The sequence below is a fragment of the Strix aluco genome, chromosome 4 (genome assembly GCF_031877795.1).
Source record: "Strix aluco isolate bStrAlu1 chromosome 4, bStrAlu1.hap1, whole genome shotgun sequence".
NCBI lineage: Eukaryota > Metazoa > Chordata > Aves > Strigiformes > Strigidae > Strix > Strix aluco.
In genome coordinates, this window is record NC_133934.1 from 37,155,882 (window position 1) to 37,180,417 (window position 24,536).

Genomic DNA, 24,536 nt, shown 5'->3' on the forward strand with positions numbered 1-24,536 from the left:
TCTCTTGAAGATGAAGAAAGGTGGGTTGTGTCACTGGCTATGCTTTAATACAAAGCAGAGTAGCCTGGCTAGCTAAAAGAAGATGCAAACTCATTTTTACCATACCTACCCTAGTAGTAGTATTAGCAATTTAGGGCACAAAAAGGATTATTTCTGCAGTGTAAGTAACAGATGTTATAAGAAGCAGAGTGCTTGCATTACTGTGCAGCCACCCTATGTCACTTTTTTTTTTTCCCCTAAAAGATACCACATGCATATTTCATCAGCAGAGTTCTAGTAAAAAGTCTAAGAGAAGCACATCTCGGATTTTAAAGTCCAGAAGAATGGTGTTAGCTATGTTACTTACTAGGAAAAATGTTCTTCCCCTTTAGGTATATTACAGTTCTTTCCTCAACCCAAAGCTTAGGAAGCTTCTGTTTCATTATTTGAACAGTCTCAAATGAAGCTCTGTGCCTCAGATATCCTGACACAGTCTGAATGCAAGGAATTTTATAATAGAAGATCAAGAAAATTCAGCTTCCAGCATATGAGAGAAGGTAGTAAAAATTCAGCACAGGTATACAGTTATTTTGTAGCTAAATTATTTGAAGTACTGTAAGTACTGTGTCTGACTGATTTGTCAGATTTTCAGATACTTTAATTTCTCTGTATAGGCTGAGTATTTTCCTTAAAAGAATACCTCTACCAAGTAGCTCTAAAGAGTACGTTATATAATCTTTTAGCTGGGCCATCAGATATGAACACTTGAGAGCTGTCGTCAATATGGAAGTGAGAAGAGTCCACCATCCTTCACTGCGATATTCACACATAACATAATCCAAGAGCCTACAACACAGTAAAATTGAGAGAAAAACAAGTTATACACACCAATATTTCTTAGAAGCTCACATTTATTTGGTATCATTAATACAAAATTCATCCTCACCAGTACAAATGCTAGATTAAAATCAAATCTGCTGTTTACACATGGAAATGATGTACTGAAGACAGTATGAAATTATTGTAAAGTAACACATTTATTCCATGAATTTTTTATTTCAGGCTAGAACAACTTTCACAAGAGAACAACAGGAAAACTCACCCATCTTCACATAAAGAACTAGCAAGACAGCAACTGGACAGAATACTCTTAGTCCAGCATTGCATTAAAAATATGCTTTGAGTATGTGGTAAGTTTTAAGAAAAACTAAACCAAAGCCCCACATAAAGTCCCTTTCCACACTGAAGAATTTTAATGTTCCTTAAGCAGAGGTATTTCTTTTCCCTCCTACCTCCTATCCTCTGCTCCCTTCAAAGGTTTTGAAGTTTTACAAACAACACGTGCAACAATCTTTATCAAGCAAAACTGCACATCTTAATATGTTTTTAATACTGAGCAATGTTTACTATTACTAGAAAAGCAGAGAAGTGAATTTTTTTAAACTCTGTTCACCTGTTCAAGACCAGAGAAAAAAATTTACCTAAACAAAAATAAAAAATGTTCATTTGTATAACATTAGGCTTGATACCAACTGATCTGCTTATTCTCTCCTCCATGTAGCTTCCAGTCACCTAGTAATAACAGTAAACACATCCCTCCTACCTCAAACATGCTCCTTTTACAACATGTGATCTTTGAAACCTAATTAATGAAAACACTGTGGGACTCCTACTTAACATGACCACTGTTTCCCCTTAAAAATACAGAAAAACTAAGCAGTAAAGATGGTAGCTGTACTTCAGCACTATGCTTCCCTAGCTCTGTAGTCATTAATAGCAGAAAACTACACCAATAAAAATAATTAGTTTTGCTAAATTGCTGGTATATAAGCAAAAATTAAATTCAGCTGCATTTTCATGTTTTTTGAATTTTGTCACTATAAATTCTGTAATAAAAATGTAACTATATTCTCATTGCAGTAGCAGGCAAGTTTCAGAAATCACTTCTGGAAGAAAGAGACAGACAGCACTCAATCAGTGAGCTAGAAATATTTGCCTAGTAAGGCAAATCCCCACAACAGCTTACAGCAGGAATTTTTTTTACTCTAATAACTGACTCATCATATCTGTTTTGCTTTTTTTAATATAAGTGGAGTTCATAGACTCCAAAGCTTGTGCTTCAATCAAATCCAGGTACAAGGAGCATCTTAGATGAGCTTCCAACATTATTCCATAGCAATAAGACATGGGGACTTAGTGAGAAGATTAGCATGTAAAAGCAGCAGTCATGGATGATACTCACTTCAAAGCTTTGGCATAATCTTTAGCGTAGTAATATTCTTCTCCCATTTGAACCACTGATTAAAAAAAATAAAAATAGGAGTGTTCCAGATCAATACCGTAAGTCTTTGCAAAATTAATTAAAAAAAAAATGCATCTGATTATCTATACTCACTCAAGTGACTTTTCATTCTCGGACATTTGTATTTCTTGAACTGCGCGACAGCATTACTCAACAAAGTGATTATTAGCTCCTAAAAGATAAGACCATTACTGATATCATTATATATGCAAACATTAGGATAATGTTAGAAAACAGATTTTTTTTTTTGTAGAATAAAACTTACCGAGTGAAGGACATTTTTCTCTTTCAACTGTAGGGATAAAATCCCCATCTTCTCCTTTTCAGGATCAGAAAGATCAAAGCCTGCATAAGACAATGAAAAATCCATGAAATTGGAATTTTGTCCAGACCCAAAAGGGAGCTATTTATGTGGCGAGCTATACGCAATGCAAGCTCCAACTGAAGCACGCTCAAACTCCCAAACATTCTTTTATCTAGGAGACAGATGTATCGCTTTAAGAACTCATCCATCCTCTGTGTTCTCCAAGGGAAATTCTGGAACAAATATCTTGCCTTTTGTTTAAAAGAAGTTATCTGGAGCTACCCAAAAATAGCAAGCTACAGTAAGACGACCTAGTCTTTAGACCGCATCTATTAACATTTAAAGTATGTATGTTAAGACAAATTTGTAGCCCTTTTCATATCTGAGCTCAAGTAAGGTTTCAAGCTTATGTTCCTCTAGCAGTAGAGAACGCCAACATATGAAGAACTATATAGGGCTTTAAAAGACTATAAACTCTTACTGGAACCAAAAAACCTGAATATATTAACAGGTGAAGTTTCTCTTCATCTTAAACTATTTAACCTTGGCAGTAGATTCTAGCTAATTTTAAAACAGTAACATTTGAAGATAAAAGAGGTTAGGCAGTACTGTATTTACAGTAAATGAAATAGTCTTTTAAAGAGGGCAGTGATAAAGTGGCAAATCCCAAAGGATATGCAGAGAATAAAGGAGACCAAATAGAGAGGAAGAAAGGGAAATAAACCCACAGTCAACAATGAAGATCTCAGAACTGCAGGTGTATTCATACATAGCTCAAAGCTGTACATTTGAAGCCTGAATTTCTGAGAAAACATCCTCCTTAACAGGAAAACCACAAATTCCTTTCTTAGATTAAAATCTGATTTAAGAGATCACATCCTCTCAATCTGTTTCAAAACCCAAAAAGCTTTTTCAAATAAAAAAAAAAAAAAAAAAGAGGTCATGAGTTCCTGTCTACAGTTGACAAGATACACTATGGACGGCAAGATGAATTTGTAACAATCATATTCAGGGTCATCATTATCTTTGCTGCATCGCGTTCTCCAACTTCTCTTCCCAGGAGTGCATTTCACTGCAGTCAAGCATTCCTGCAGCACACTGATTACAGGTAGCTGAGGCAACAATAGAAACAAAGCAGCAGCAGCAGCGCTTCAGTACGGGCTACTTTGCTGAAGAGCTGATCCTGCATAAATTTGAGGTTCATTTTTCTATTTGTTGTAGAGATCAAACACACTTTCTGCACTCCCAGTCAACATCTGTTTAAGTCATACCACCAACTATCAAGAGTGTGGTCCCAGCCCTGCGTCTGTCTCAGTGGAAAAGGGATTACATGCTGATGCCCACTAAATCAGCTGGCAGCATCAGCAGCTGAAGTAGTTTGTCCAAACTCCACAGATACAAGACAGAAACTTACTTAATATTCCCTGCCGCCATGGTCTTTGCCCATAGAAGTCAAGCACTCCAGTTTGCGTTTCCAGGGGATCCGGATTGGGGTATATCACAGAGGACTGTAAATTCAGCAAATATATTAATAAAAAAGGGTTCATGTTTCATTTTAAAACATTAAAAGCTATTTGATGCTCCAATACACATGCACATAAAAGAAAAAATTTGCTTTAAAACATATAACCTTTCTGATCACCTGTATAAAAACAGTACTTCAGGAAACCCAAACATTTAAACACTTCTCATTCAGTCTGACATCCTGCTTCATACACCTTCATTCATCTCAAATACTGTTAAAGAATAACTGGATAATCCTTTTTAAAATTAGTTCCTAACAAGATGATTCAAGAACAACAAATAAATAGCATCAACAGGAACATTTTTAAATAATGGGGACATGACAGCTGGAGAGTAGCTACATATAATTAGCATGTATGCTTAATCGACTACAGAGACCGATTCTCCGTACAAGCCTTTCTGCCAGACAAGTGTCAAAAACACCCCCCCAAAACAACACCAACCACCCACCACCCATACACACTCTAATACTAATGGTCTTGCTCCTCTGCTTCCTGCAAGTCACCAGATACAGTGCATGTATAGACAAATAGACCAGAAAAACAAAACGGTAAGTTTTCAAGTATCCACAGATGTAGAAAGTATACTATTTTTTATAATTATCTTTTAAATGTCAGAACTAGTGTTTATTTTATTACAAACAACACATCTGTTCTGGAGTAACTTTTCCAATACATAACTGGATTGAGAGCAGCCCAGAGAATAAGAACTTGGGGGTATTAGTGAGTGGAAAACTGATGATGAGCCAGCAATGTGCACTCATAGCCCAGAAAGCCAACTGTATCCTGGGCTGCATCAAGAGAAGTGTGGCCAGCAGGTCGAGGGAAGGGATTCTCCCCCTCTACTCTGCTCTTGTGAGACCCCACCTGCAGTACTGTGTCCAGCTCTGGGGCGCCCAACATAAGAAGGACATGGACCTGCTCGAGTGGGTCCAGAGGAGGCCACGAAGATGATCAGGGGGCTGGAGCACCTCCCCTATGAGGACAGGCTGAGAGAGTTGGGGTTGTTCAGCCTGGAGAAGAAAAGGCTCCAGGGAGACCTTATAGTGGCCTTCTAGTATTTAAAGGGGGCCTACAGGAAAGACGGGGAGGGACTCTTTATCAGGGAGTGTAGTGGTGGGACGAGGGGTAATGGTTTTAAACTGAAAGGAGGTAGATTTAGACTAGGTATAAGCAAGAAATTCTTTACTGTGAGGGCGGTGAGACACAGGAACAGGTTGCCCAGAGAAGCTGTGGCTGCCCCCTCCCTGATGGTGTTCAAGGCCAGGTTGGATGGGGCTTTGAGCAACGTGATCTAGTGGAAGGTGTCCCTGCCCATGGCAGGGGGGTTGGAACTAGATGATTTTTAAGGTCCCTTCCAACCCAAACCATTCTGTGATTCTATGATAACAAACACTTGTAACGTTAGTAAGCATCAGAAAAACACATATCCTTTCCTTGGATTTCGTTTACACATATTACAGATTATTCCACTACCATTTGAGACTAAAACATTAGCTATTTTACTAGCTGGTTACTTGCAAAGTATCTTCTCCCCTCCCAACTTACATCATGGTTACAAAGCATACTTGCTAGTTGTTTCCGTTCCTGTGCATAGTAGGCTGCCTGCTGGTAGTAGAAACCTGGATTCTGAGTTTGAATTGCTGTCAATCCCAGCTTAATTGCTTCATCAAACAAGTCACCAAAAGCCTGAAACCTATTAAAAAATTTCATAACTGAGATTATGTACAGAACAGCAATTTGAACTGAAAGGTACACTTCAATTAAAAGTTCTGGTTAGTCTTAAGACAAATGATACCTCTCTGAACTTTTGCATCAAAGTTCTAGGCTGCATTTGTGTCGGACCCTGCTCATTCCCAGAGAAAAGTGGTCGATAATCAATGCAAAACAGAGTAACAGTATACAGTTTTTATGATCTAGTGTACCTCTCTCTTAGATAAAGAGCTCAGAATTTGTATCTTGCCTAGACAAGTAAAACAGTGAACTCCACAAGGTTATATAAGAACCAGAAACATTACTAAGCAAAAGCATACTGTTTAGACATCCAGGCAGCATGTTCAAAAGCCAGTTCTGCACTTCCTATTTTTTTCTTGCACAAGTCAATATGCTTCCTGAACTGAGCAATTGCATCCAGTGGAGTATTATGCTGAAAACAGAGGCGACAGATCTAGAAGAAATCAAAATAAGAGGAAAAAAAAATAACTGTTAGGCTGCTAATGATTAGCTTTCAAAAAAACCCCAAAAATGCCACTCACAAAAAAAATAAACTAATTTTATGTATTTCTGAAGAGGTCAAATTCAAGACAGAACTGCAGAGCCACTCGGAAAATTATTATCTTTGAAGCCTGCAGCCTGCAAATGGAACCTGATGGAGTCCAACTCCAAGATTGTTGTAAATGGTGGAATATTTTTGTTTTACCTAAAAGCCCCCAAAATACCACAAAAATATGGTCGGGTTCTTAAAGAGTTCAGAAGTCTTCCCGAGTCTGAGTGTAATTGGTATTCCACTGATAGCTGTTTCTAATTCATCTCTTTAAAACCAATATAAAATGGAACATTTAAACCTTTACATATTAAAGATGCATCAACTTGGTTTTTTTTCTTTTTTTTAAGTAAAGGTTATCAACACTTGTTACCTTATAGTTTATAAATCCTGCCATGGTCTTGATTTCCAGCATGTTTGTTTCATGAGCCCTCAGTTCATGCACAAGATTATAGGCAGTTCTGTAATTTCTAAGCAGAAATACTTGAATTAGAGTTAAATCATACAAGATAACACATTTTAAGAACAGGATGGCCAACAGCAGAAAACAGCCTTCCAATCAAAGTGTTCTTCTCAGAGAAGAACTCTCCCCTTACACACATTTAAATAATTTTGCATTTGGGAAAATATTTATCATAGTCTATAGCTTAGCAGTGATTTGGGTAGAGAGGGTGGTGGAAGATTACATGAGTCTTACTTGAGAGCATTCTGCGTATCCTGTTTCAGCTCACTGAAGAATGCTATTTTGAACTGGTGTCTAACAAATAAAAGCTGCAAAACACAACCAGTGTCCATCATTCATAAACATCCAAACATACCTGTTACCTACAAAGCAGATACAGGTGATAATTTCAGAGGTTTACATAATATAGCAGTTGACTTGAAAAACTGACTATGCAACTGTTTCCTAATAGTTCCCTTGGCCGCCATGATGCAGCAGTGATCTTTCAGCAGATTTAATGTGTTCCAAGCCTTTTACTCTGGAACAGGCAAGAGGCTTTGTAACACCCCAAACTCTCTACACCAGTAGTGTTGATTATTGGTTTGGAGCTCACTGGTTGGACCCCATCTTCCAAGAGACAGAAGCTGGCAATCGCAACAGAATGTTGTGTGTCTGATATTTAACAATTTGAAAAGCAAAAGTTAAAAGTTGCACTTGATTTGGCTTTTTAAGCACAAAATGTCTAAGGGAAGCACTTCCCACAAATTGTCAAGATACTACATTCAAATAGGTTAAACCATATAGATAAAACTTTTTTTTTTTTTTTTTTTTTAAATCAGAGAACTTCATTTTTGGGCTGCAGCTCTTCCTCTAAGGAAGATGTGAGGAAGACAAATAAACATAAGACCTAAACCAATCAAAATCAAAGTTTAAGTTGCAGAAAATCAAACCAGACTTACTTTCTATACCAAGAGAAGGCATCTCAACTTAGAAGGGAGAGAATAAAAATGTTTAAGATTAACCCACCCTTATTTTCATGTTTTAACATACAATATGACTTGCACAGTATTTAAAAAAATAGGGTAACATTACCTGATGAGTGGTTTTGTTCAAGAACTCCTTATGAGTTTTAACTCTTCGTATTTCTGTATAATAGTAAGTCTGTGCATGCTCGTAGAAAGCATTTTCCAACCTGCAACAAAGTTGCTTGTAAGTTTCACTTAGTTTCTCCCACATACAAAGAAATTCTGAAGTTCTTCAGAATAAGTTACTTCTAATCATGCTTATTTTAGGGTTGGCAAAGTAGCCGGAGGTATTACCAAACTCTTCTGTAAGTTACCCCACTGGGTAAGTCTGCAGACAAAAACCCTTCAAACAAAATCTCATACAGGGGTAGCAAGAAGTAGAACGAGTAGGCTCGACAGCTTTATATATTGATTTCTCATACAACAATCTCTAGTATTTAACATTAAAAAATCTGAGGATAAGCTGTTCAGATTTTGCAAGGCAATAGAAATTGGAGACATGCCTCAGTCAAAGCAAGCAAGCCTTGCTGAGGCTCCTGGGATCAGTCTGAACAGGTCAAGATCTTATTTGTTGGACTGTGGGGGGAGGAGTGGGAAGGGAAAAAATAACAGTAAATAAAATTATGAGGGCACAGACTAGGTTTCATCATTCTGTCCAAACATCAACAGCTACCAGTGTTGCAGAGGTAACAGTTGAACTTGTGTTTGCAAGATAAATAGCCCAATGGCAAGTCACAGGGTGAGAAGAGAAAGACCAAGAGGCCCAGAACACTGAATACAGTATGAGGTGGAGGGGGATCTAAGAAGCATATGTTGTATGATCAAATTATAAGTAGTAAAATCAACTACAGCAAGAACAGAATCCAGGAGAGGAAGGAATACATTCAATAGCACTGACCCACACAGGAAATAAAGGATGAAGTACCAGTTCTGTGATTTGGCCAAGAAGAAATCTTTGACCAGGGCAGATCACAACTTGTGTTCTGCTTGCCATGTGACAGAGAGGATGGTGACAAAAACAATGGGACAGACCAATGGGCAGCAATTGTTAACAATGAGTTCAGTCACAAAAAGAAGACAAGATAAATTAAGTCTACCTATCATACTTATTTTAGCATTATATTATGGCTGTATAAGAAAAGGCAATCCAGCCAAGGCATAAAAAAACCCCAATATTCTTTTTCACTACTATGAAATCTCAATTAAAAATTTTAAAAGAAAGATTTGATACCAGGAATTCTGACATAATTATATGTTCAAACATTTATTTATTTTTTTTTTTAAATGTACATGAAGAGCTATTAATCCCTAATGATATAGCCTTATCTTCAAATTTGGAGACAGTTGCAAATCTCATATCAAAATACAACTATATGCAGTTTGCAAAGGCTTACACCAGTTAACGTGCAGTAAAGATTCCCTCTTTAGCAGTAACAAATACTTGGGAAAATAGCTACAATCTCCTTTCAGGTAGTTGTAGGGAGCAGTAAGGTCTCCCTCAGCCTCCTTCTCTCCAGACTACACAACCCCAGTTCCCTCAGCTGCTCCTCATAAGACTTGTGCTCTAGACCCTTCACCAGCCTCGTTGCTCTTTGGACACACTCCAGCACCTCAATGTCTTCCCTGTAGTGAGGGGCCCAAAACTGAACACAGTATTTGAGGTGCGGCCTCACCCAGAACCGAGTACAGGCGGACCATCACTTCCCTAGTCCTGCTGGCCAAGCTATTTCTGATACAAGCCAGGATGCCATTGGCCTTCTTGGCCACCTGGGCACACTGCTGGCTCATGTTCAGCTGGCTGTCAATCAACACTCCCAGGTCCCTCTCTGACTGGCAGCTCTCCAGCCACTCCTCCCCAAGCCTGTAGCGCTGCTGGGGGTTGTTGTGGCCGAATTGCAGCACCCGGCATTTGGCCTTATTGAAGCTCATACAGTTGGCCTTAGCCCATCGCTCCAGCCTGTCCAGATCTCTCTGCAGAGCCTCCCTACCCTCGAGCAGATCAACACTCCCACCCAACTTGGTGTCATCTGCAAACTTACTGAGGGTGCCCTCGATCCCCTCATCCAGATCACTGATAAACAAATTAAAGAGAACTGGGTGACCAGCCACCAACTGGATTTAACTCCATTCACCACAATTCTTTGGGCTCGGCCATATAGCCAGTTTTTTTACCCAGCAAAGAGTACACCTGTCCAAGCCATAAGGAGACAGTTCTCCATGAGAATGCTGTGGGAAATGGTGTCAAAGGCTTTACTAAAGTCTAGGTAGACAACATCCACAGCCTTTCCCTCATCCACTAAGCGGGTCACCTTGTCACAGAAGGAGATGAGGTTAGCCAAGCAAGACCTGCCTTTCATAAACCCGTGCTGACTGGGCCTGATCACCTGGTTGTCCTGTACATGCCATGTGATGGCACTCAAGATAATCTCCTCTATAACCTTCCCCAGCACTGATGTCAGGCTGACAGGCCTGTAGTTCCCCAGATCCTCCTTCCGGCCCTTCTTGTAGATGGGCATCACATTTGCTAACTTGCAGTCAACCGGGACCTCCCCAGTTAGCCAGGACTGCTGATAAATGATGGAAGGTGGCTTGGCGAGCACTTCTGCCAGCTCCCTCAGTACCTTTGGGTGGATCCCATCCAGTCCCACAAACCTGTGTGTCTAAGTGCTGGAGCAGGTCACTAACCATTTCACATTGGATTACGGGGGCTTCATTCTGCTCCCCCTTCCCGTCTTCCAGGTCAGGGTCTGCGTACCCAGAGAACAACTGGTCCTACTATTAAAGACTGAGGAAAAGAGGGCATTAAGTACCTCAGTCTTTTCTTTATCCTTTGTATCCTATCTTTTCCCCTGCATCCAATAAAGATCGAGATTCTCTTTAGCCCTCCTTTTGTTGCTAATGTATTCATAGAAACATTTTTAATTGTCTGTTACAGCAGTAGCCAGATTAAGTTCTAGCTGGGCTTTGGCCCTTCTAATTTTCTCCCTGCATAACCTCACAACATCCTGTAGTCCTGAGTTGCCTGCTCCTTCTTCCAAAGGTCATAAACTCGCCTTTTTTTCCTGAGTTCCATCCAAAGCTCTCTATTCAGCCAGGCCAATCTTCTCCACCAGCTCATCTTTCGGCACATAGGGAAAGCCTGCTCCTGCTCATTTAAGATTTCCTTCTTGAAGAATGTGCAGCCTTCCTGGACTCCTTTGCCCTTCAGGACTGCCTCCTAAGGGACTTGGTCAATCAGTCTCCTAGACAGGCCGCAGTCTGCCCTCCAGAAGTCCAAGATAGTAGTTCTGCTGACCCCTCTCCTTACCTCTCCAATAATCAAAACCCACCATTTCATGATAAATATGCCCAGGACTGCCTCCAACCATCACATCACCCACAAGTCCTCTCTGTTCACAAACAACAGGTGCAGTGGGGCGCCTTCCCTAGCTGGCTCACTCCCCAGCTGTGTCACGAAGTTATTTTACACACACTCCAGGAACCTCCTAGACTGTTTCCTTTCTGCTGTATTGTATTTCCAGCAGACACTTGGTAAGTTCAAGTCCCCCACAAGAACAAGGGCTACTGATTGTGAGATTTCTCCCAGCTGCTTACAGAATATTTCATCTGCCTCTTCATCCTGGTTGGGTGGTCTATAACAGACTCCCAGCCATGATATCTGCCTTGTTGGCCTTCCCCTGTATACTTACCCATTAAACACTCAACTCGATTGTCACCATCATCAAGCTCTAGACAACTAGCACACTCCCTAACATACAGGGCTACCCCACCTTCCTTGCCTATCCCTTCTGAAGATTTTATAGCCATCCATTGCAGCACTCCAGTTGTGCAAGTCATTCGACCATTTTCCGTGATGGCAACTATTTCATAGTTTTCCTGCTGCACAATGGCTTCCAGCTCCTCCTGTTTGTTGCCCATGCTGAATGCATTGGCGTAGATGCACTTCAGCTGAGCTATTGATCCTGTAACCATTTTTAGGGGAGAAGCCCCAATTCCTATGTGATCATTCTCAGGCACTTCCATGGTTTCCAACACACCAATAACCCTTGAGTCTTTGCTACTGCATGGATCTCCGTCCCCTACCTCCACTGAGGTGGCAGACCGAAGGACCTAGCCAGCTCACCATCCCTCAAACACTGGTGTGCCACTCCCAGGCTTATCTCTAGTGAGCCTGGTTTCTTATCCCTTTCCCCTTTCAAGTCTAGTTTAAAGCTCTTTCAATGAGCCCTGCTAACACTTGTGCAAGGATCCTTTTCCCCTTGGAGACAGGTGGACCCCATCTGTTGCCCGCAGGCCTGGTATCAAGAACCGACCCATGACCAGCAAACAGAGCAAAACATCAATTAGCAAACAGAGCAAAACAGTGTTTTACAGTCACTTACCTTATAATATAACCAACAAGATGATCAGTGTGTGGAAGTACAAAGAGGGATTTTCCAGAAAGGTCACAAGCGTTACATAAAGCTGATGCCCTCTCTGATGCAATAACATCTTCCCCTAGTGAAGTCAAGTAAAGCACAAGTAAGCAGTATGCGGTGCTGCAATGTCAAACTGACCAGTACAGGTATGAAAAAATCTAATACATATAAAACAAAGACTACATTCTTTCTTCTTTCATAGTACTACATGCTTCATCCAGCAGATCACATTGCAGAAAATTTCTGGGAGTGGCTTAGCTAGCAATAACCTACAAGTAAGCTTTTTATCTCTCTCACAGAATTAAATATCCTATGTCTTGAGAAAGGTAATAGCATCCAGAAAAGACAAATTTAAAAAGCAGGTAAAAAAACCCCAAAAAACCCCAAAAAGTAGTTTGCCAGACACTAGTGAGTATGCAGCTACAGCTGAAGCAGCAGCTCTACAGAAATATAAGGTTAAAACCGTGTTAAAACGGTTCACATCTCTAGTTGACTCCAAAATTTTATTGATTAAGGCTGAGCTAAACTAAACTGCTTCCATAGGTACCAAATACCCTTCCTCAACATTCTCATTTCTTTTACAGCTTTTCTTGATATCAAACAAGGTTTAAAATGCAACTTGCTTACAAGGAGACATGTCACATGTATTAGACTAGCAAACCCTTTCTAGTACTGTGTATCAAAAGATGGACTTGGACTTAAGGGGGAGAAGTTAAGGATAAAAGTATCAAATGTTTAGAGTCAACTGCCCTGAGTACCCTTTCCCTCTGTACACCTTCCTGGAGCCACAATGCATTTAATGTATGTAGATGACATTAGATTAAAAACTGCAGATAATGGGAGAAATGATAGTCAGCTCAATCCATCAGACCTTCTGAAAAACGATATCACAAGTGTGCACAGTTTTCTAGTACCTGGAGGTAATGGTGTTTTTTTCTGAATCAAAACCACAGCAACTTTCGTATTTCTTCCCTGCAAACTTTGCCTAAAATAAAAACAACACAGCATAGCATCAAGGTTTCGCTTCTTATTTCTGAATTATCAGAACAAAATGAGATTTCGGTCTAGATGGAAGCATTGAAAGAGTGTTATATAGGGAAAAAAAAACAACAAACAACATGCTGCATCATCCACAGAATGCTGTCTTCCCTTTTTTGTTCAGATGGGACAGAATAATTGTGCTGAGTTTAGCAAGAAAAACTTCAGGCGCTGTTTTTACTTAAGTAACTTTTACAAACAGACCGTTAAAAAAAAGTTTCTTTACTGTCAGTTTTATGTTAAAAAGCAAAGTTCAAATTCTCCTTAATTTATATCTAAGAAAAAAAAATATTTGTATGTTTTAGAATGTAAAAAGGATTCTGCAATTCACACTTACCATTAGCTTGTAGTACATTACGAACCAAGTGAAAAAACTCTACCTGACAATTTCAACTCGAGTAGCACATTCCGACTGTTTTTCTTTCCATTGTGGCTCATCCCAGTCTAGTTCATAGAACACCACCACAAGTGCTGGAACCAAATTCAGGTGTTTGTTCATCCAACCAGTCTTCAGGATTCCTTTTGGAATATACCATTCATAGGATGTCCTCTGAAAATATTGAGGTTATTAAAGCAAGCTACCAAATCCAGTTACGGGCATCTATAGCAGGAGAAAGGGAATTGCCTCTACATTCTTGTCACTTGAGCATGTTTGTCATCTTTCCTTTAACATTCTTCCCCTCAAGCCTTTGCTTCCTATTGAGTAAGACATACCCCTCCTTACCTAGCATCCAGGGCCTAATGTCTGAGATACCATCAACAAAGAACAGATTCCATTTCTGTTCCAAACTGTTTCTCCAAAGAATAACTGGAGAAAAAGGTCAAGTTCAGAAGCATGCTTCACACACTTTCATGAAATATTAGGCTCAATTTAAAAGGGGACTCTCAAACAGAGCCAGGACAAAATCAGTTTGGATTCTTGTTCTTTGCCAGCATCACAGAATTATGTAGTTTTCCAAGAGTTAAACCCATTGACATTGCTTCTTAACTGCCATTGCAAAGCAGAAAGCAGAGCAGAGATATTCTTTCTGCTGCATTTCATTTAAAGGCTTTATGCTTTGTCAGAATACGTTTCTCCAGAGTTAAACTTCGGGTTTCATTAAAGCTCAAATTTTACAAGTGTACCTTAACGCTGAGTAAATGAACAGCAAGTACTTTACAAAGTAAATCATATTGGCTTTCTCTGCTTCTGGCTTATGAGCCAAGGCACCCTGTTTTCCTCTGCATCCCTAACACCCCATCACGACGCCCTTGGCTTCCCCTTAGTCCTGACAATTTTTCTCAGACTTCCAGCTCCCACGCTTCCCCTCCAACAGCGGGGGAAGAGACGAAAGGCTGGCTGAGCGTTAAGCAGTGCCAGTGCTGCTCAGCTGCCTGCAAACCAGGCAGCTCAGCCCAGCCCCTTGCTACGGCCCTTCCCCTCAGGAGCCACCAACTCCCACATCCCCCCCCGGGCCTGCCGCTGGCTTTCGCTGCGCGGGCAGAAGCTTGAACTCCGTGAGGGGCCGGGCCCGCCAGGACGGGGAGCAGCCGGGGCACACGCCGCTCGCTACCTTCGTCCTGCACTTGGGGTACTCGTGGTCGCCGGGGAGCACTTTGAAGGAGATGGGGACGCGGTCGGCTCTCCGGTTGGCGCAGAAGGCGTCCCACACGGCCCGGTGCACGGCGTTGTACACCACGTCCAAGCCGGTGAGGGTGACAAACGCCATGGGCCGGCAGCACAGCTCCACCGGGAAGTCCCACTGCGTCGGGGTCATCCTGCGCCCGGGCAGGCGGCCTGCGAGGCGGCAGGAGGGTGGCTCTCAGCGCGGCGCCTCTGCGGCCCAGGCCGGCCGCTCCTCCCCGGCCCAGCCCGCCCCGGCTGCAGGAGCTTCGCGCGGCTCCGCCGGGCACTGACACGGAGCCGGGCCCGTCCCTCCGCGGGGCGCCGCTCACTGCCGCGGGCTGGAGCTAGGCGCCGGGCAGCGGCAGCCGGGAGCAGTCGCGGGATGTGTCGCGGGCAGGGAGAGGGAGGGCCGCCGCCTCAGGAAGCGAGCGACGGGCATCAGAAGGGCAGCAGAAACGACCAATCAGCGCCTCCGCTCCACCGCCGGGCCAGTCAGGGAGCGCCCGGGAGAGACGTCACTGGAAAAGGAGCCACTTAGCTAAAGAAGGAAGAGAGGCGAGACAGTGGATCCGGCCAGTGGGAAGACAGGGAGGAGGTGACGACGGGAAGAAGGGACCAATAGCAGCGAGCGACCGGGTGACCCGTGCTTCCCTCAGGGGAGGTGTGTCCGTCGGGCGGGGCCGCTCGGGCCTCCCCGTGCGACACCGGCGGGGTCGCGCCGCGCCAGCGAGGCCCGCCCAGCCCCGGCGGCGGTGAGGTGGGACGGGGGGGATCCCCGCGGCGCGCGCGCGCGCGCCATGGCGGCCAACGAGGACCAGGAGGTGAGAGCCCCGGGCCCTGCCCGCGCGGAGCGGGCAGGCCGTGAGGCGCCGCTGCCTGAGGGAGAGCCGGCCCAGGAGACTCCCGCAGCGCGGCCGGGGCCGGGAGGGAGCCTCCGTGTGGGGAGAGGGGCCCGGGGGGGAGGCGACCCGGGTGGCGGGGAGCGGGAGGGAAGAGCCGGCCGCTTCAGCGGGCGAGGAGGTGGGGAGGAGGGAGCCGGGCGGCGGCGGGGCTGGGGGGGCCGGGGGGAGGGCGGGAAACCGGCGGAGCCGTGCACAGCTTCGCAAACCGACCGCGGTTAGGCGCGAGCTTCGTGTTCGGGCTGAAATCGGTAACCTCCTTCTGTGCTTCTTGCTGCAGATGGAGCTGGAAGCGCTGCGCTCTATCTACGAGGGGGACCTGTGCTTCAGGGAGCTTAGCCCGGTTTCCTTCCAGTACAGGGTAAGGCGAGGTGAAGGTCTGCGAGTCGCTGCAGCTCAGGCTTCGCCCTGAAGTTCTGTCCTGTAGTTGATGGACTGTGGTTTTTCTAAAACAAACGGGTATACAATGTGCAGTAAAGGCTAGAGCTGTAGGCCGTTCTTTCAGGATCTTTGGTACGATGATGCTTGATAGCACAATGCTTCATGTTTAGGAACCTGTTCCCAGTGCGGGTTTATTATCCCTTAGCTAGGCGTCCTACTTACACATCTGTGTACTGCATAGCCAGAACTGTCAAACTGGCTGAAGGAGCCAGCCTGCTGACTAGTACTTAAACTAGCTGGTCAGAAATGTCACTTATAGAGACCTTTGTATTTAAAACTTTGAACCTCCCTTATTGCTCAGTTACAAGGTTCTAGTCTCTTGTTCAGAGGCAGTTGACATGCCTTGTCTACCTGCTAAAGAGAAAATCCACAAAATGCTTTGGGTGTGTGCACTGATACAGTCTGCTCAGGAGACATACAAGGAGTTCTGAGCTTGAGATATGCAATTAGATTCTGGCATTAAATTCTTGCCAGCTTTCTTAAATGCGAAAACCTGAAAGTTCTTCTGAGCATGGACTGAGGTAGATCTTTGGATCTTTGGATTTTATTGATGAAAACTTAGGCACTCATGGGACAGAAGGGAGATTTATGAAAATGCAGTATGCCTGTAGTGGGGAGGAGGCATCTAAAATCACCTTTTTGTGACTTTTCAAATAACTTCAGAATAACATCAGTAATTGTAATGAGATATAGATCAGTTTAATTAATAGCACTTGAATCCCATCCATGTAAGTGCAGCCTTCCTCTACTGATAGGACCATTCTTAGTAAATTTAATTTCCTCAAAAGAATAAATGTGACACGCGTACAAGTCTACAGTGTATCATTCTACATTTTTTACTGGCTTTGGTCATTGCTGATTTTTATTAGATGAAAAATAATTGTCAGAAGTTAGGAGAACTCCATTTAAATACTGTAAAACTTAGTGTCAGACAAAGGCAATAATACATCTTTCCCATGAAGAAGAATTTGTATTATGAGAAGGCATAATTCAAGTAAGAACATGAGAAGGTAGAATTTGAATGCCATTTTTCTGAGCCTCATGTCTCCCATGTCTCACATACAGAATAGAGCTGTTTTGTAATTAGTGTGCTATGAAATGGAGATTGAAGAAATATTTTTCAAATGTTGAGAAAATGTAGCACCATCGTTTAACGTAAAGCTACACAGCTTTTAGGTTTCACTGACAAGGAGAAGGAGCATGGTCATGCAGCTTTCTGTCTGGATTTGCTCAGTGAACAGTTGACAGCACTTTCCTGAGAGAACTCTGTAAACCTTACCACCACTTCTTGGTAGCAATGGGAAGTGGAGTGCAGCACTGTATATGACGTCTTGAAAAATGTTGCAGATTCTTGATTTAAAGTCTTACTTATTTCACCTCTGAAACAGATGCTTCTGAGTTAGTCCACTGTGCTGAAACAGACACTGTAAATAAAAAAGGACCAACTTTTTTTTTTTTTTTTTTAAGTACAGTAGCCTTACCTTGGTTAGGACTTGTGGCTACACTTCGTTCCATGCAATTTGATGAAGCCAAATTTTGACTATTCTGTAATGAGGGAAATAAGGGAGAATTTTTGGGTTATTTCAGAATACAGATTTAAGCAACTTTGTCACGTTCGTTTTCCAAATCCTTGTGTGAAACAGTTATTTCTGTTTGTATAGTATGCCTTTGGTAGCACCTGTAGTAGTTTTAAATTTTTAAAAAATTATTTCTTTTTTATTTAACATGATTGTAAGGATTGTGTATGTAATTTGAGTTCACTAAATTGGTTTGATGTGCATGATTACTTATATTAAAGCGTGCTTTTTTTAATGCTGTGATTTTTTAATCCAGTGTCATTCTACCGACTTCTTAAGTCTTTTTCTACTCATTCTTTCTTATAGTGAAATATCTGTAGGGCTGGGACATAAATATTGAAATTCTTACCTATTATTTTTGCTGTCTTAGGTCACTAGTTTATCTTCATGTTTATTTCAACACTGTTTTGTGGTTTGCTTTCATGTTCTGAGCTTGGATGTGGGGACAGCGGTTAAAAAGAAGGCTTCTTTTCAGTTCTCATATATGATTGTGTAATGTTTGGCTTGCAGATTCTACAAGCAGTAGCTTTTAAAACCAAGCAATTAAAAAAAAATAAATAAAGTCAGCTTTGAATGTTTCTGCTGTTTTTTCTAAGACGAAAACTGCAGGGTAGAGGTTAATATTGATGTCAAAAATGTAGTGCTTTTTCTAGATAACAGCTTTATTTTCTAACTGATAACTTTATGAAAATAGTTGTTATCTTATGGAGTTTGGATAGTCTTAAAGAAGTGAAAGACTTTCATATTGTCATTGTAAACCATAATAAGTGACTGGAAACTGTTGATTTATACAGGTTTTTCTTTCCCTTCAGATAGGCGAAAGTGGAGATCCTAAAGCCTTTCTAATAGAAGTTTCTTGGCCAGAAACATATCCACAAACAGCACCAGTCATATCGATGGATGCTTTTTTCAACAACACAATGTAAGTATTTATGACAGCTTATCTCCCTAGCCTTGTATGTGGGGGCTCTTTAGTTGACAAGCTTTTCTTCATCTGTCTAGATCACAGTTGCGTTTTATGATTTCTTTTAGATCTTCAGCTATTAAACAAAGTATATTGGATAAGTTAATGGTAGAAGTTGAAGCAAATCTTGGAACTGCTATGACATACACACTTTTTGAATATGCCAAAGATAATAAAGAGGTGTTCATGGAAAATCAGCCGGTTAACACTGTGGTAAGTAGACAATTCAGATTTTAATATCTGGCTTTTAAAATTGCAAAAAAATGGTCATTACAGCTCTAAATACTTCATAACTCTGCCTTTAAGTTGTTAATCAGTATATTGGATATACACATTAGTGGCTAAACAGTGACACACAGTGTATGGTGTCACAATCATCTGTGGTCATAGTTGTTATATTTAACTATTATTTTGCTGTTATACCAAAATGCTTGTGAGCTGCAGTTCTGTCCCACAGAGTAACATAAAAATGGAGACTTGGAGCAGAAGCAAAACTAAAAAGAGCTGATTAAAGGCATGTGCTGGGGGTGGGAGGGTAGCAAATTACTGCAACCTTCCTGGGATGCAATGGATTGTGTAAGTGCCTCTCCAGGGTCTTGAATGAGTCAGGCTGGGTCTATTTGTGGCTTCTGAGTTGTGTAAGTGCATTATTGGCCATTGTAGTGCTGCAGATTTGCTTTGAGGAAGAAGGAATGCTTTCCATGCTTGGGAAGTCTGAATCCCTTCAAAACTAAATCACACTCCATGACTAAATTTAGAAAGTGTAAGAGGTGCCCTTTGCAACTCTGAAAAGGAATAATTCCAGTCCCCAACACATGTTTTTTAAAATGCCAGTCATGATTATATGTTGATTAAAAGCTGCAGACTGCTGACAGAATTGCTTCTTTCTGACAGTCAAGATATTTCAGAATGTCAGGTTTGGTAATCACACACAGAGCTATCTGTTCAACTGATATGCAAAATATTAACAACCATTTTTATCCTTCTCAGACTTCAGTAAGCAATAGTATTGCAATTGGAACTCCTGATGTGCCAGCAAGTAAGAAAAAAGATAAAAAGGAGCAGTTATCCAAAACCCAGAAACGAAAACTAGCCGATAAAACAGGTTTGCTCACTATAATATTGTTTTGTTTCAGCAGTATGAGAATCCAGATTATATAGCAGTGACATCTTGCTAGAGTCAGAATCAGTAGTCATTTGTTTATATTAACTACTTTAAGTCTGTGGTCTCTGTTTTGCTTGTTTTAGATGAATTACTCTCGCCTGAGATGTTAATTGTGGTCAAAGCAACTTCCTATAGAGTAGGGATTTCAAGATGTCATTGGTTTTGTTTTATTTTTTTATTTCAATTTGGACAAAAGCGCAATTTTCAAAAAATACTTGTGGGAGGAGAGCATTTGGGACTTCTACAAATTCACTTTCAAAAAAGACATGGTTTGTTGATGGGCCCCCATGAATAATTCACGTTATTAAAAATGTAATTTCTAAATGAAAGTATTTGTTTTGGAACCCAAAATAAAACATTTAATTTAGTTTGTATCTTCGAAATAGAGGTGCTTCTGCAGATACTTTATGCTTTCAATGAAATGGTAGGTTTTTGATTGAAGTGTTCAATATTTCAGCTAATCCTGCTGAGGGCTTTTATGTGTTCAACCTTAATCTTTTATAATGATCTGGATAATACTATCCTCTTGCAGCAATATGTTTTACCCTGTGATAGCAATTTCTGCATTTAATTTACCTAACCTAATGTATAATTGGCAGATTAAATGTTGACAGTATCGAGGAAAAGCTGCGTAAAATTTTGTTCTTTGACAGAATGCACCGTTGCTGGTCAGCCCAGCGCATGTTGGAGTTGCCTTCTAAATTAAATGTCAGATGGACTGAGGTGTTTTTATTTAACCAGAATTACTTTAAAGAACAAGATGTGTTTAAGACATTAATATCTGGTTTTGTCCTCATGGCTTTGTAGTGGAGAAATTAAGGGGTTTGGATCTTTAGAATTTTGCATGTTGATTTTAAAGAAAGCTAAAGATTCCCCTTAGCTTGTGTGTTGAAAATAAAACCTTCTTTTCTGCAGATAACAAAGGGGAGCTTCCGCGAGGATGGAACTGGGTGGACGTAATTAAGGTAACATGACTGTATTATATGCAGTATTTTGAAAATGCTGCATATGTACATTAAAAATAATTTGTACTTATGGATGAAGAAAACTAATCTGATTTTTTTTTTTTTTTTTTTTTGCTTTTCTTGGTTTGGATTTGACTGTGGTGTCTGATTCATTTCTATATGCATCCAGCATGTAAGTATTTTCAAGTTATCTTTTTTTAAAGTTAAAAAGATTTTCAAGAAATAGTAAGAATTGTTGCTCATTTTGGATTGTAATTTACATATTTCTCAAATGTGTTAAAATGCTTAGTCCTGAATGTTAGAGAAAGACTTTGATTCCTCTTTGAACTTTGTTGGTTTAGTATTTCTTTTTTCTTTATTGAGCAATTAAATTTTAATCTTATGATGAGAGAGCTGTGCTAGCCAAATGGACTTCAAATATTCTGTCTTCACATGGCAACAAGATGTAAAATAAAGTTAGTGGTGCTGCCAGGTTCTGGAGGGCAGTGGATAAGTAAGCAGAACAAGGGAGCTGTCCCAAGTAGGAGCACCTTGCTGTCTCCTACAAGCCTGAGCATTCTCTGTCACAACTCCTCCAGTGAATAATTTTTTTCTACTTGCTCCCTCAGCATTGATTTCTTCCACCCTCTTGTCTTTGCTGATTCAGTGGAAATCAGTGTAGCCATTTGACAATTCTGAAAACAAACTATTTTATTTTACGCAACTATAAGTAATTCTTGGCGTAAGACCTAACACCAGTTCCAATTGTTAAATAAGAGCAAGTAAATGATGATGGTGGGTTTGGGCAGAGTTCTTCTGACTTAAAAGTGGCTATTTGTAGTGGATGTCTTGGATTCTAGATAGATTTCATGATAGATGCACTACATTTAATAATTATAAACTTAGATTTTAAAAGTGAGAAATAGTGGGTTAATGTCTCTTTTTGCATTGCGTAAATTTCTATATGGGAATTCTCTCAGAGATGTCTGGAGGTACTTTTTCCGTTACTTCATCTTTTTTATTTTGGAGAGCTGGTGACGGAGTCTTCAAGTTATATAGAAACAGTACCCTGAGGTTTTTCTGGGGGTTTGTGTTGGTGGTTTTTTTAAATCAACTTTCATGTTCAGGAAATAAGCTCATTTAGTGTTTAAGCTTAAGAAATATTTTTTTACGCTTCTCAGTCTCTTGGTACAGTAGCACAATCAGTCTGTATTATTAATTAAATATACATGTGTTCTATGTAAGATGGAGATAATGTTCTTGTTTCCTAATAAATGGAATGACAGTCTAAACTTTGAATACTTTCTTTTTGTGTCTCTTTTATAGTTAAGCAAAACTGGTTCTAAAGATGATGAATAAAGGACTTTGGTACAAGGAAACTCCACCTTTTAATACAGTACAGTTTTGGGTCACCATCTTTCTCTTAATAACTTTCATATTTGTTGAAGTAAACATTTTCTAAAGCTCAATTTCCTAACTCACAAATCTAGTCACACAAGTTTATCTAGAGACTATGTGGTCTTCTCTGGAAAAAAAAAAACAAACAAACTTGCCTTAAATGAAGGTTAGAATGTGACAAAGGATATAGAGAGCCAATGTGGTGAAGTGAATAGTGCTATATGCAGTGTTTTATTAATTTATATTTTACTCTGTAGTAAAATCCTGTTATAGTGAACCCAATGATATTGTAAACATTTCCTGATGTTCTTATTCCAACTGAAGAAAAAAGCACTATAACAGTGATTGGTCACTTGACAACATAATTCATCACAATAAATTATTCCATGGAAACAAGACCTTTGTCATTTGTTTATCTAATATGAACGTAGAAGGAGAACATAAAAATTGTTACATTGCAATACTAGAGCTTGTGGTCCCGTTTTCACTAGTTACTGGCTGAAATAGTAAATACTAGCAAAAGCAAGGCCAGATATTCTAGTCTGCTCAAAAATGAGTGGTTATAGCAGGAGTATGTCATCTTTATTCTCTGCAATACCCATCTGTTAGTCTTTCTCCAGTGTGCATCTTTACAGAAGGTTGGATGTGTGAGGGGAGGGAAAAGTGCTTTCTTGCACGTCTCAATGAGTGTCGGGATTTTGTAGCTCTTTCATTGGAGAAATGGGCATTCCTTGGAGGGGTTTGCTGACTGAGTGGTGGGACAGTGGAAGTCAGCACTCTGCCAGATGTGTTGGGAGAACTTTTTTTTTCCTAGAAAGAGAAGTCATCTTTACTATATGAACGGTTACTGAATACGAGATGCCTTAATGTCCTTTATTATTTTTGTTTGTTTTGAGATGAACTTTAATAAATGCCTATTTATCTGCTGTGTTATGTGTTTATTTTTTTTTAAATTGTGTATTGCCTACTCCACTTCTAGGGCCAAGTTTGAGCTTGCAAAGGGTTTTCAATAACAAAGAAAGCATTCTTAAAAATTGGTGGAAGAATTGTATCTTCCCTCTTTTGGTATGTGTTTGCATGTTCTTCAGGGTAGCTGTGTTTGTTGTTAACATGAGGGCCGGTCATTCCACTGAGAGTCAGGAGAATATCCATTACGTTCAGTACACACAGCAAGTCCAGTGCACACGCTAGGTATAGCATTTGGTGAGAGGCATGTTAGAGGCGCAGGCTGGATGCTCTGATCAGTGGTGTTAAGAGCCTTTGTAACCGATAGAGGATAGTTTACGTGACTGCCATATTAGGACTTCGGTTGATGGAGTGGAAGTGTTTATGCTACTGTCTGTGTCAGGAGATATATGCAACATACATTAATATAGTTCTCTTAAATTCTCTGAAATTATTTCTGTTTTACCAAAGGAGGATAAACTAATTATATTGCAAAATTCCTGCTTGTCTTCATATATATATTTTTATATATATATATATATATATAAAAAGAGAAAAAGGTTACATGAAATCTTGTGACTGCAGGTGAAGGAAAAAAATTGAATTTGTTCTGTGGTTTTCACTCTTCTGAAGAGACTGTGACGAGATCTGAAAGAGAAATATCATCTGTACTGCTGTTACCCAAGAAGAAACTGTAGCGTTTACTGAAACACTCAAGTTACAATCAGTAAATGTATGTGCTTCCTAGATAAGGAAAATACTGTTAGTTCTTAATTCTTCATTTCAGAAAGTCATGATTTCTCTTTGAACTCAACTCACGTTTAGTAAAAGCCAGCAAAGTATACAAGGGAGGACTTTTTCCAGATGATGCAGTCTTGCCTTTGACATAAACTGGAGGCTTATGGCTGCAGTCTGAGCAAGAGTGTCTGGCAGAGAGTAACACTGCGGGGAGAGGTTGCTCTGGTAGTACATGGTGAGCCTGTATCAGGGAAGGGCATTTAGCTTTAGCCTCTGCCAGCATCAGAATGGGCAGGACTTTTTCTATTCACAAGTTTTCTAGCAGGAATTGACTTGTCTTTGCTAGTATCCTTGGTGTATAAATCAAGTTGCCATGACAATTTATCTGAGTAGATTAGTTAGGGAGGGTAGGGGAAGGACAAATGAGAAACACATCTCTTGCTCTTATAGTGTTACTGTGTGTAACAGCAAACTTGTTAACCTTGTGAAATGCCTGGTTTTTCAGCTCCTAAGCTGCCTATAAATCACATGCTCTTGTGAAGATATCCAAGCAATCTTCTCTAGT

At 40.6% G+C, this 24,536-nt stretch overlaps 2 protein-coding genes across 2 annotated transcripts in view; one reads left to right on the forward strand and one right to left on the reverse strand.

The window, feature by feature from the left end:
- TRAPPC11 (trafficking protein particle complex subunit 11) overlaps positions 1–15,547 on the reverse strand; it is a 28,862-nt gene extending 13,315 nt beyond the window's left edge. The window contains exons 1-14 of the mRNA XM_074822759.1: positions 14,848–15,547; positions 13,675–13,844; positions 13,171–13,241; positions 12,221–12,335; positions 7,906–8,005; positions 7,069–7,142; positions 6,745–6,841; positions 6,142–6,275; positions 5,657–5,804; positions 4,000–4,093; positions 2,547–2,626; positions 2,375–2,453; positions 2,222–2,276; positions 680–825 (exon numbers count right to left, since the gene is read on the reverse strand). Coding sequence (XP_074678860.1) covers positions 680–825; positions 2,222–2,276; positions 2,375–2,453; positions 2,547–2,626; positions 4,000–4,093; positions 5,657–5,804; positions 6,142–6,275; positions 6,745–6,841; positions 7,069–7,142; positions 7,906–8,005; positions 12,221–12,335; positions 13,171–13,241; positions 13,675–13,844; positions 14,848–15,051 — 1,567 coding nt within the window. The 5' untranslated portion in view covers positions 15,052–15,547. The remainder of the gene's footprint in view (positions 1–679; positions 826–2,221; positions 2,277–2,374; positions 2,454–2,546; positions 2,627–3,999; positions 4,094–5,656; positions 5,805–6,141; positions 6,276–6,744; positions 6,842–7,068; positions 7,143–7,905; positions 8,006–12,220; positions 12,336–13,170; positions 13,242–13,674; positions 13,845–14,847) is intronic.
- Positions 15,548–15,568: 21 nt separating this feature from the next.
- Positions 15,569–23,215, forward strand: RWDD4 (RWD domain containing 4). Its single transcript, XM_074822761.1, has 7 exons — positions 15,569–15,721; positions 16,080–16,160; positions 18,630–18,739; positions 18,850–18,994; positions 19,772–19,886; positions 20,862–20,911; positions 21,081–23,215. The coding sequence occupies exons 1-7, from the start codon at positions 15,698–15,700 to the stop codon at positions 21,135–21,137; spliced, it is 582 nt and encodes a 193-aa protein (XP_074678862.1). The 5' UTR covers positions 15,569–15,697; the 3' UTR covers positions 21,138–23,215.
- The last annotated feature ends 1,321 nt before the right edge of the window (positions 23,216–24,536 follow it).

Excerpts from the sequence above, each read along its gene's own strand:
- RWDD4 (XM_074822761.1), top strand. The coding sequence starts at position 15,698 with ATGGCGGCCAACGAGGACCAGGAG. Across the intron at positions 15,722-16,079 it reads CGGCCAACGAGGACCAGGAG|ATGGAGCTGGAAGCGCTGCG; the intron begins GTGAGAGCCCCG and ends TTCTTGCTGCAG. Across the intron at positions 16,161-18,629 it reads CGGTTTCCTTCCAGTACAGG|ATAGGCGAAAGTGGAGATCC; the intron begins GTAAGGCGAGGT and ends CTTTCCCTTCAG.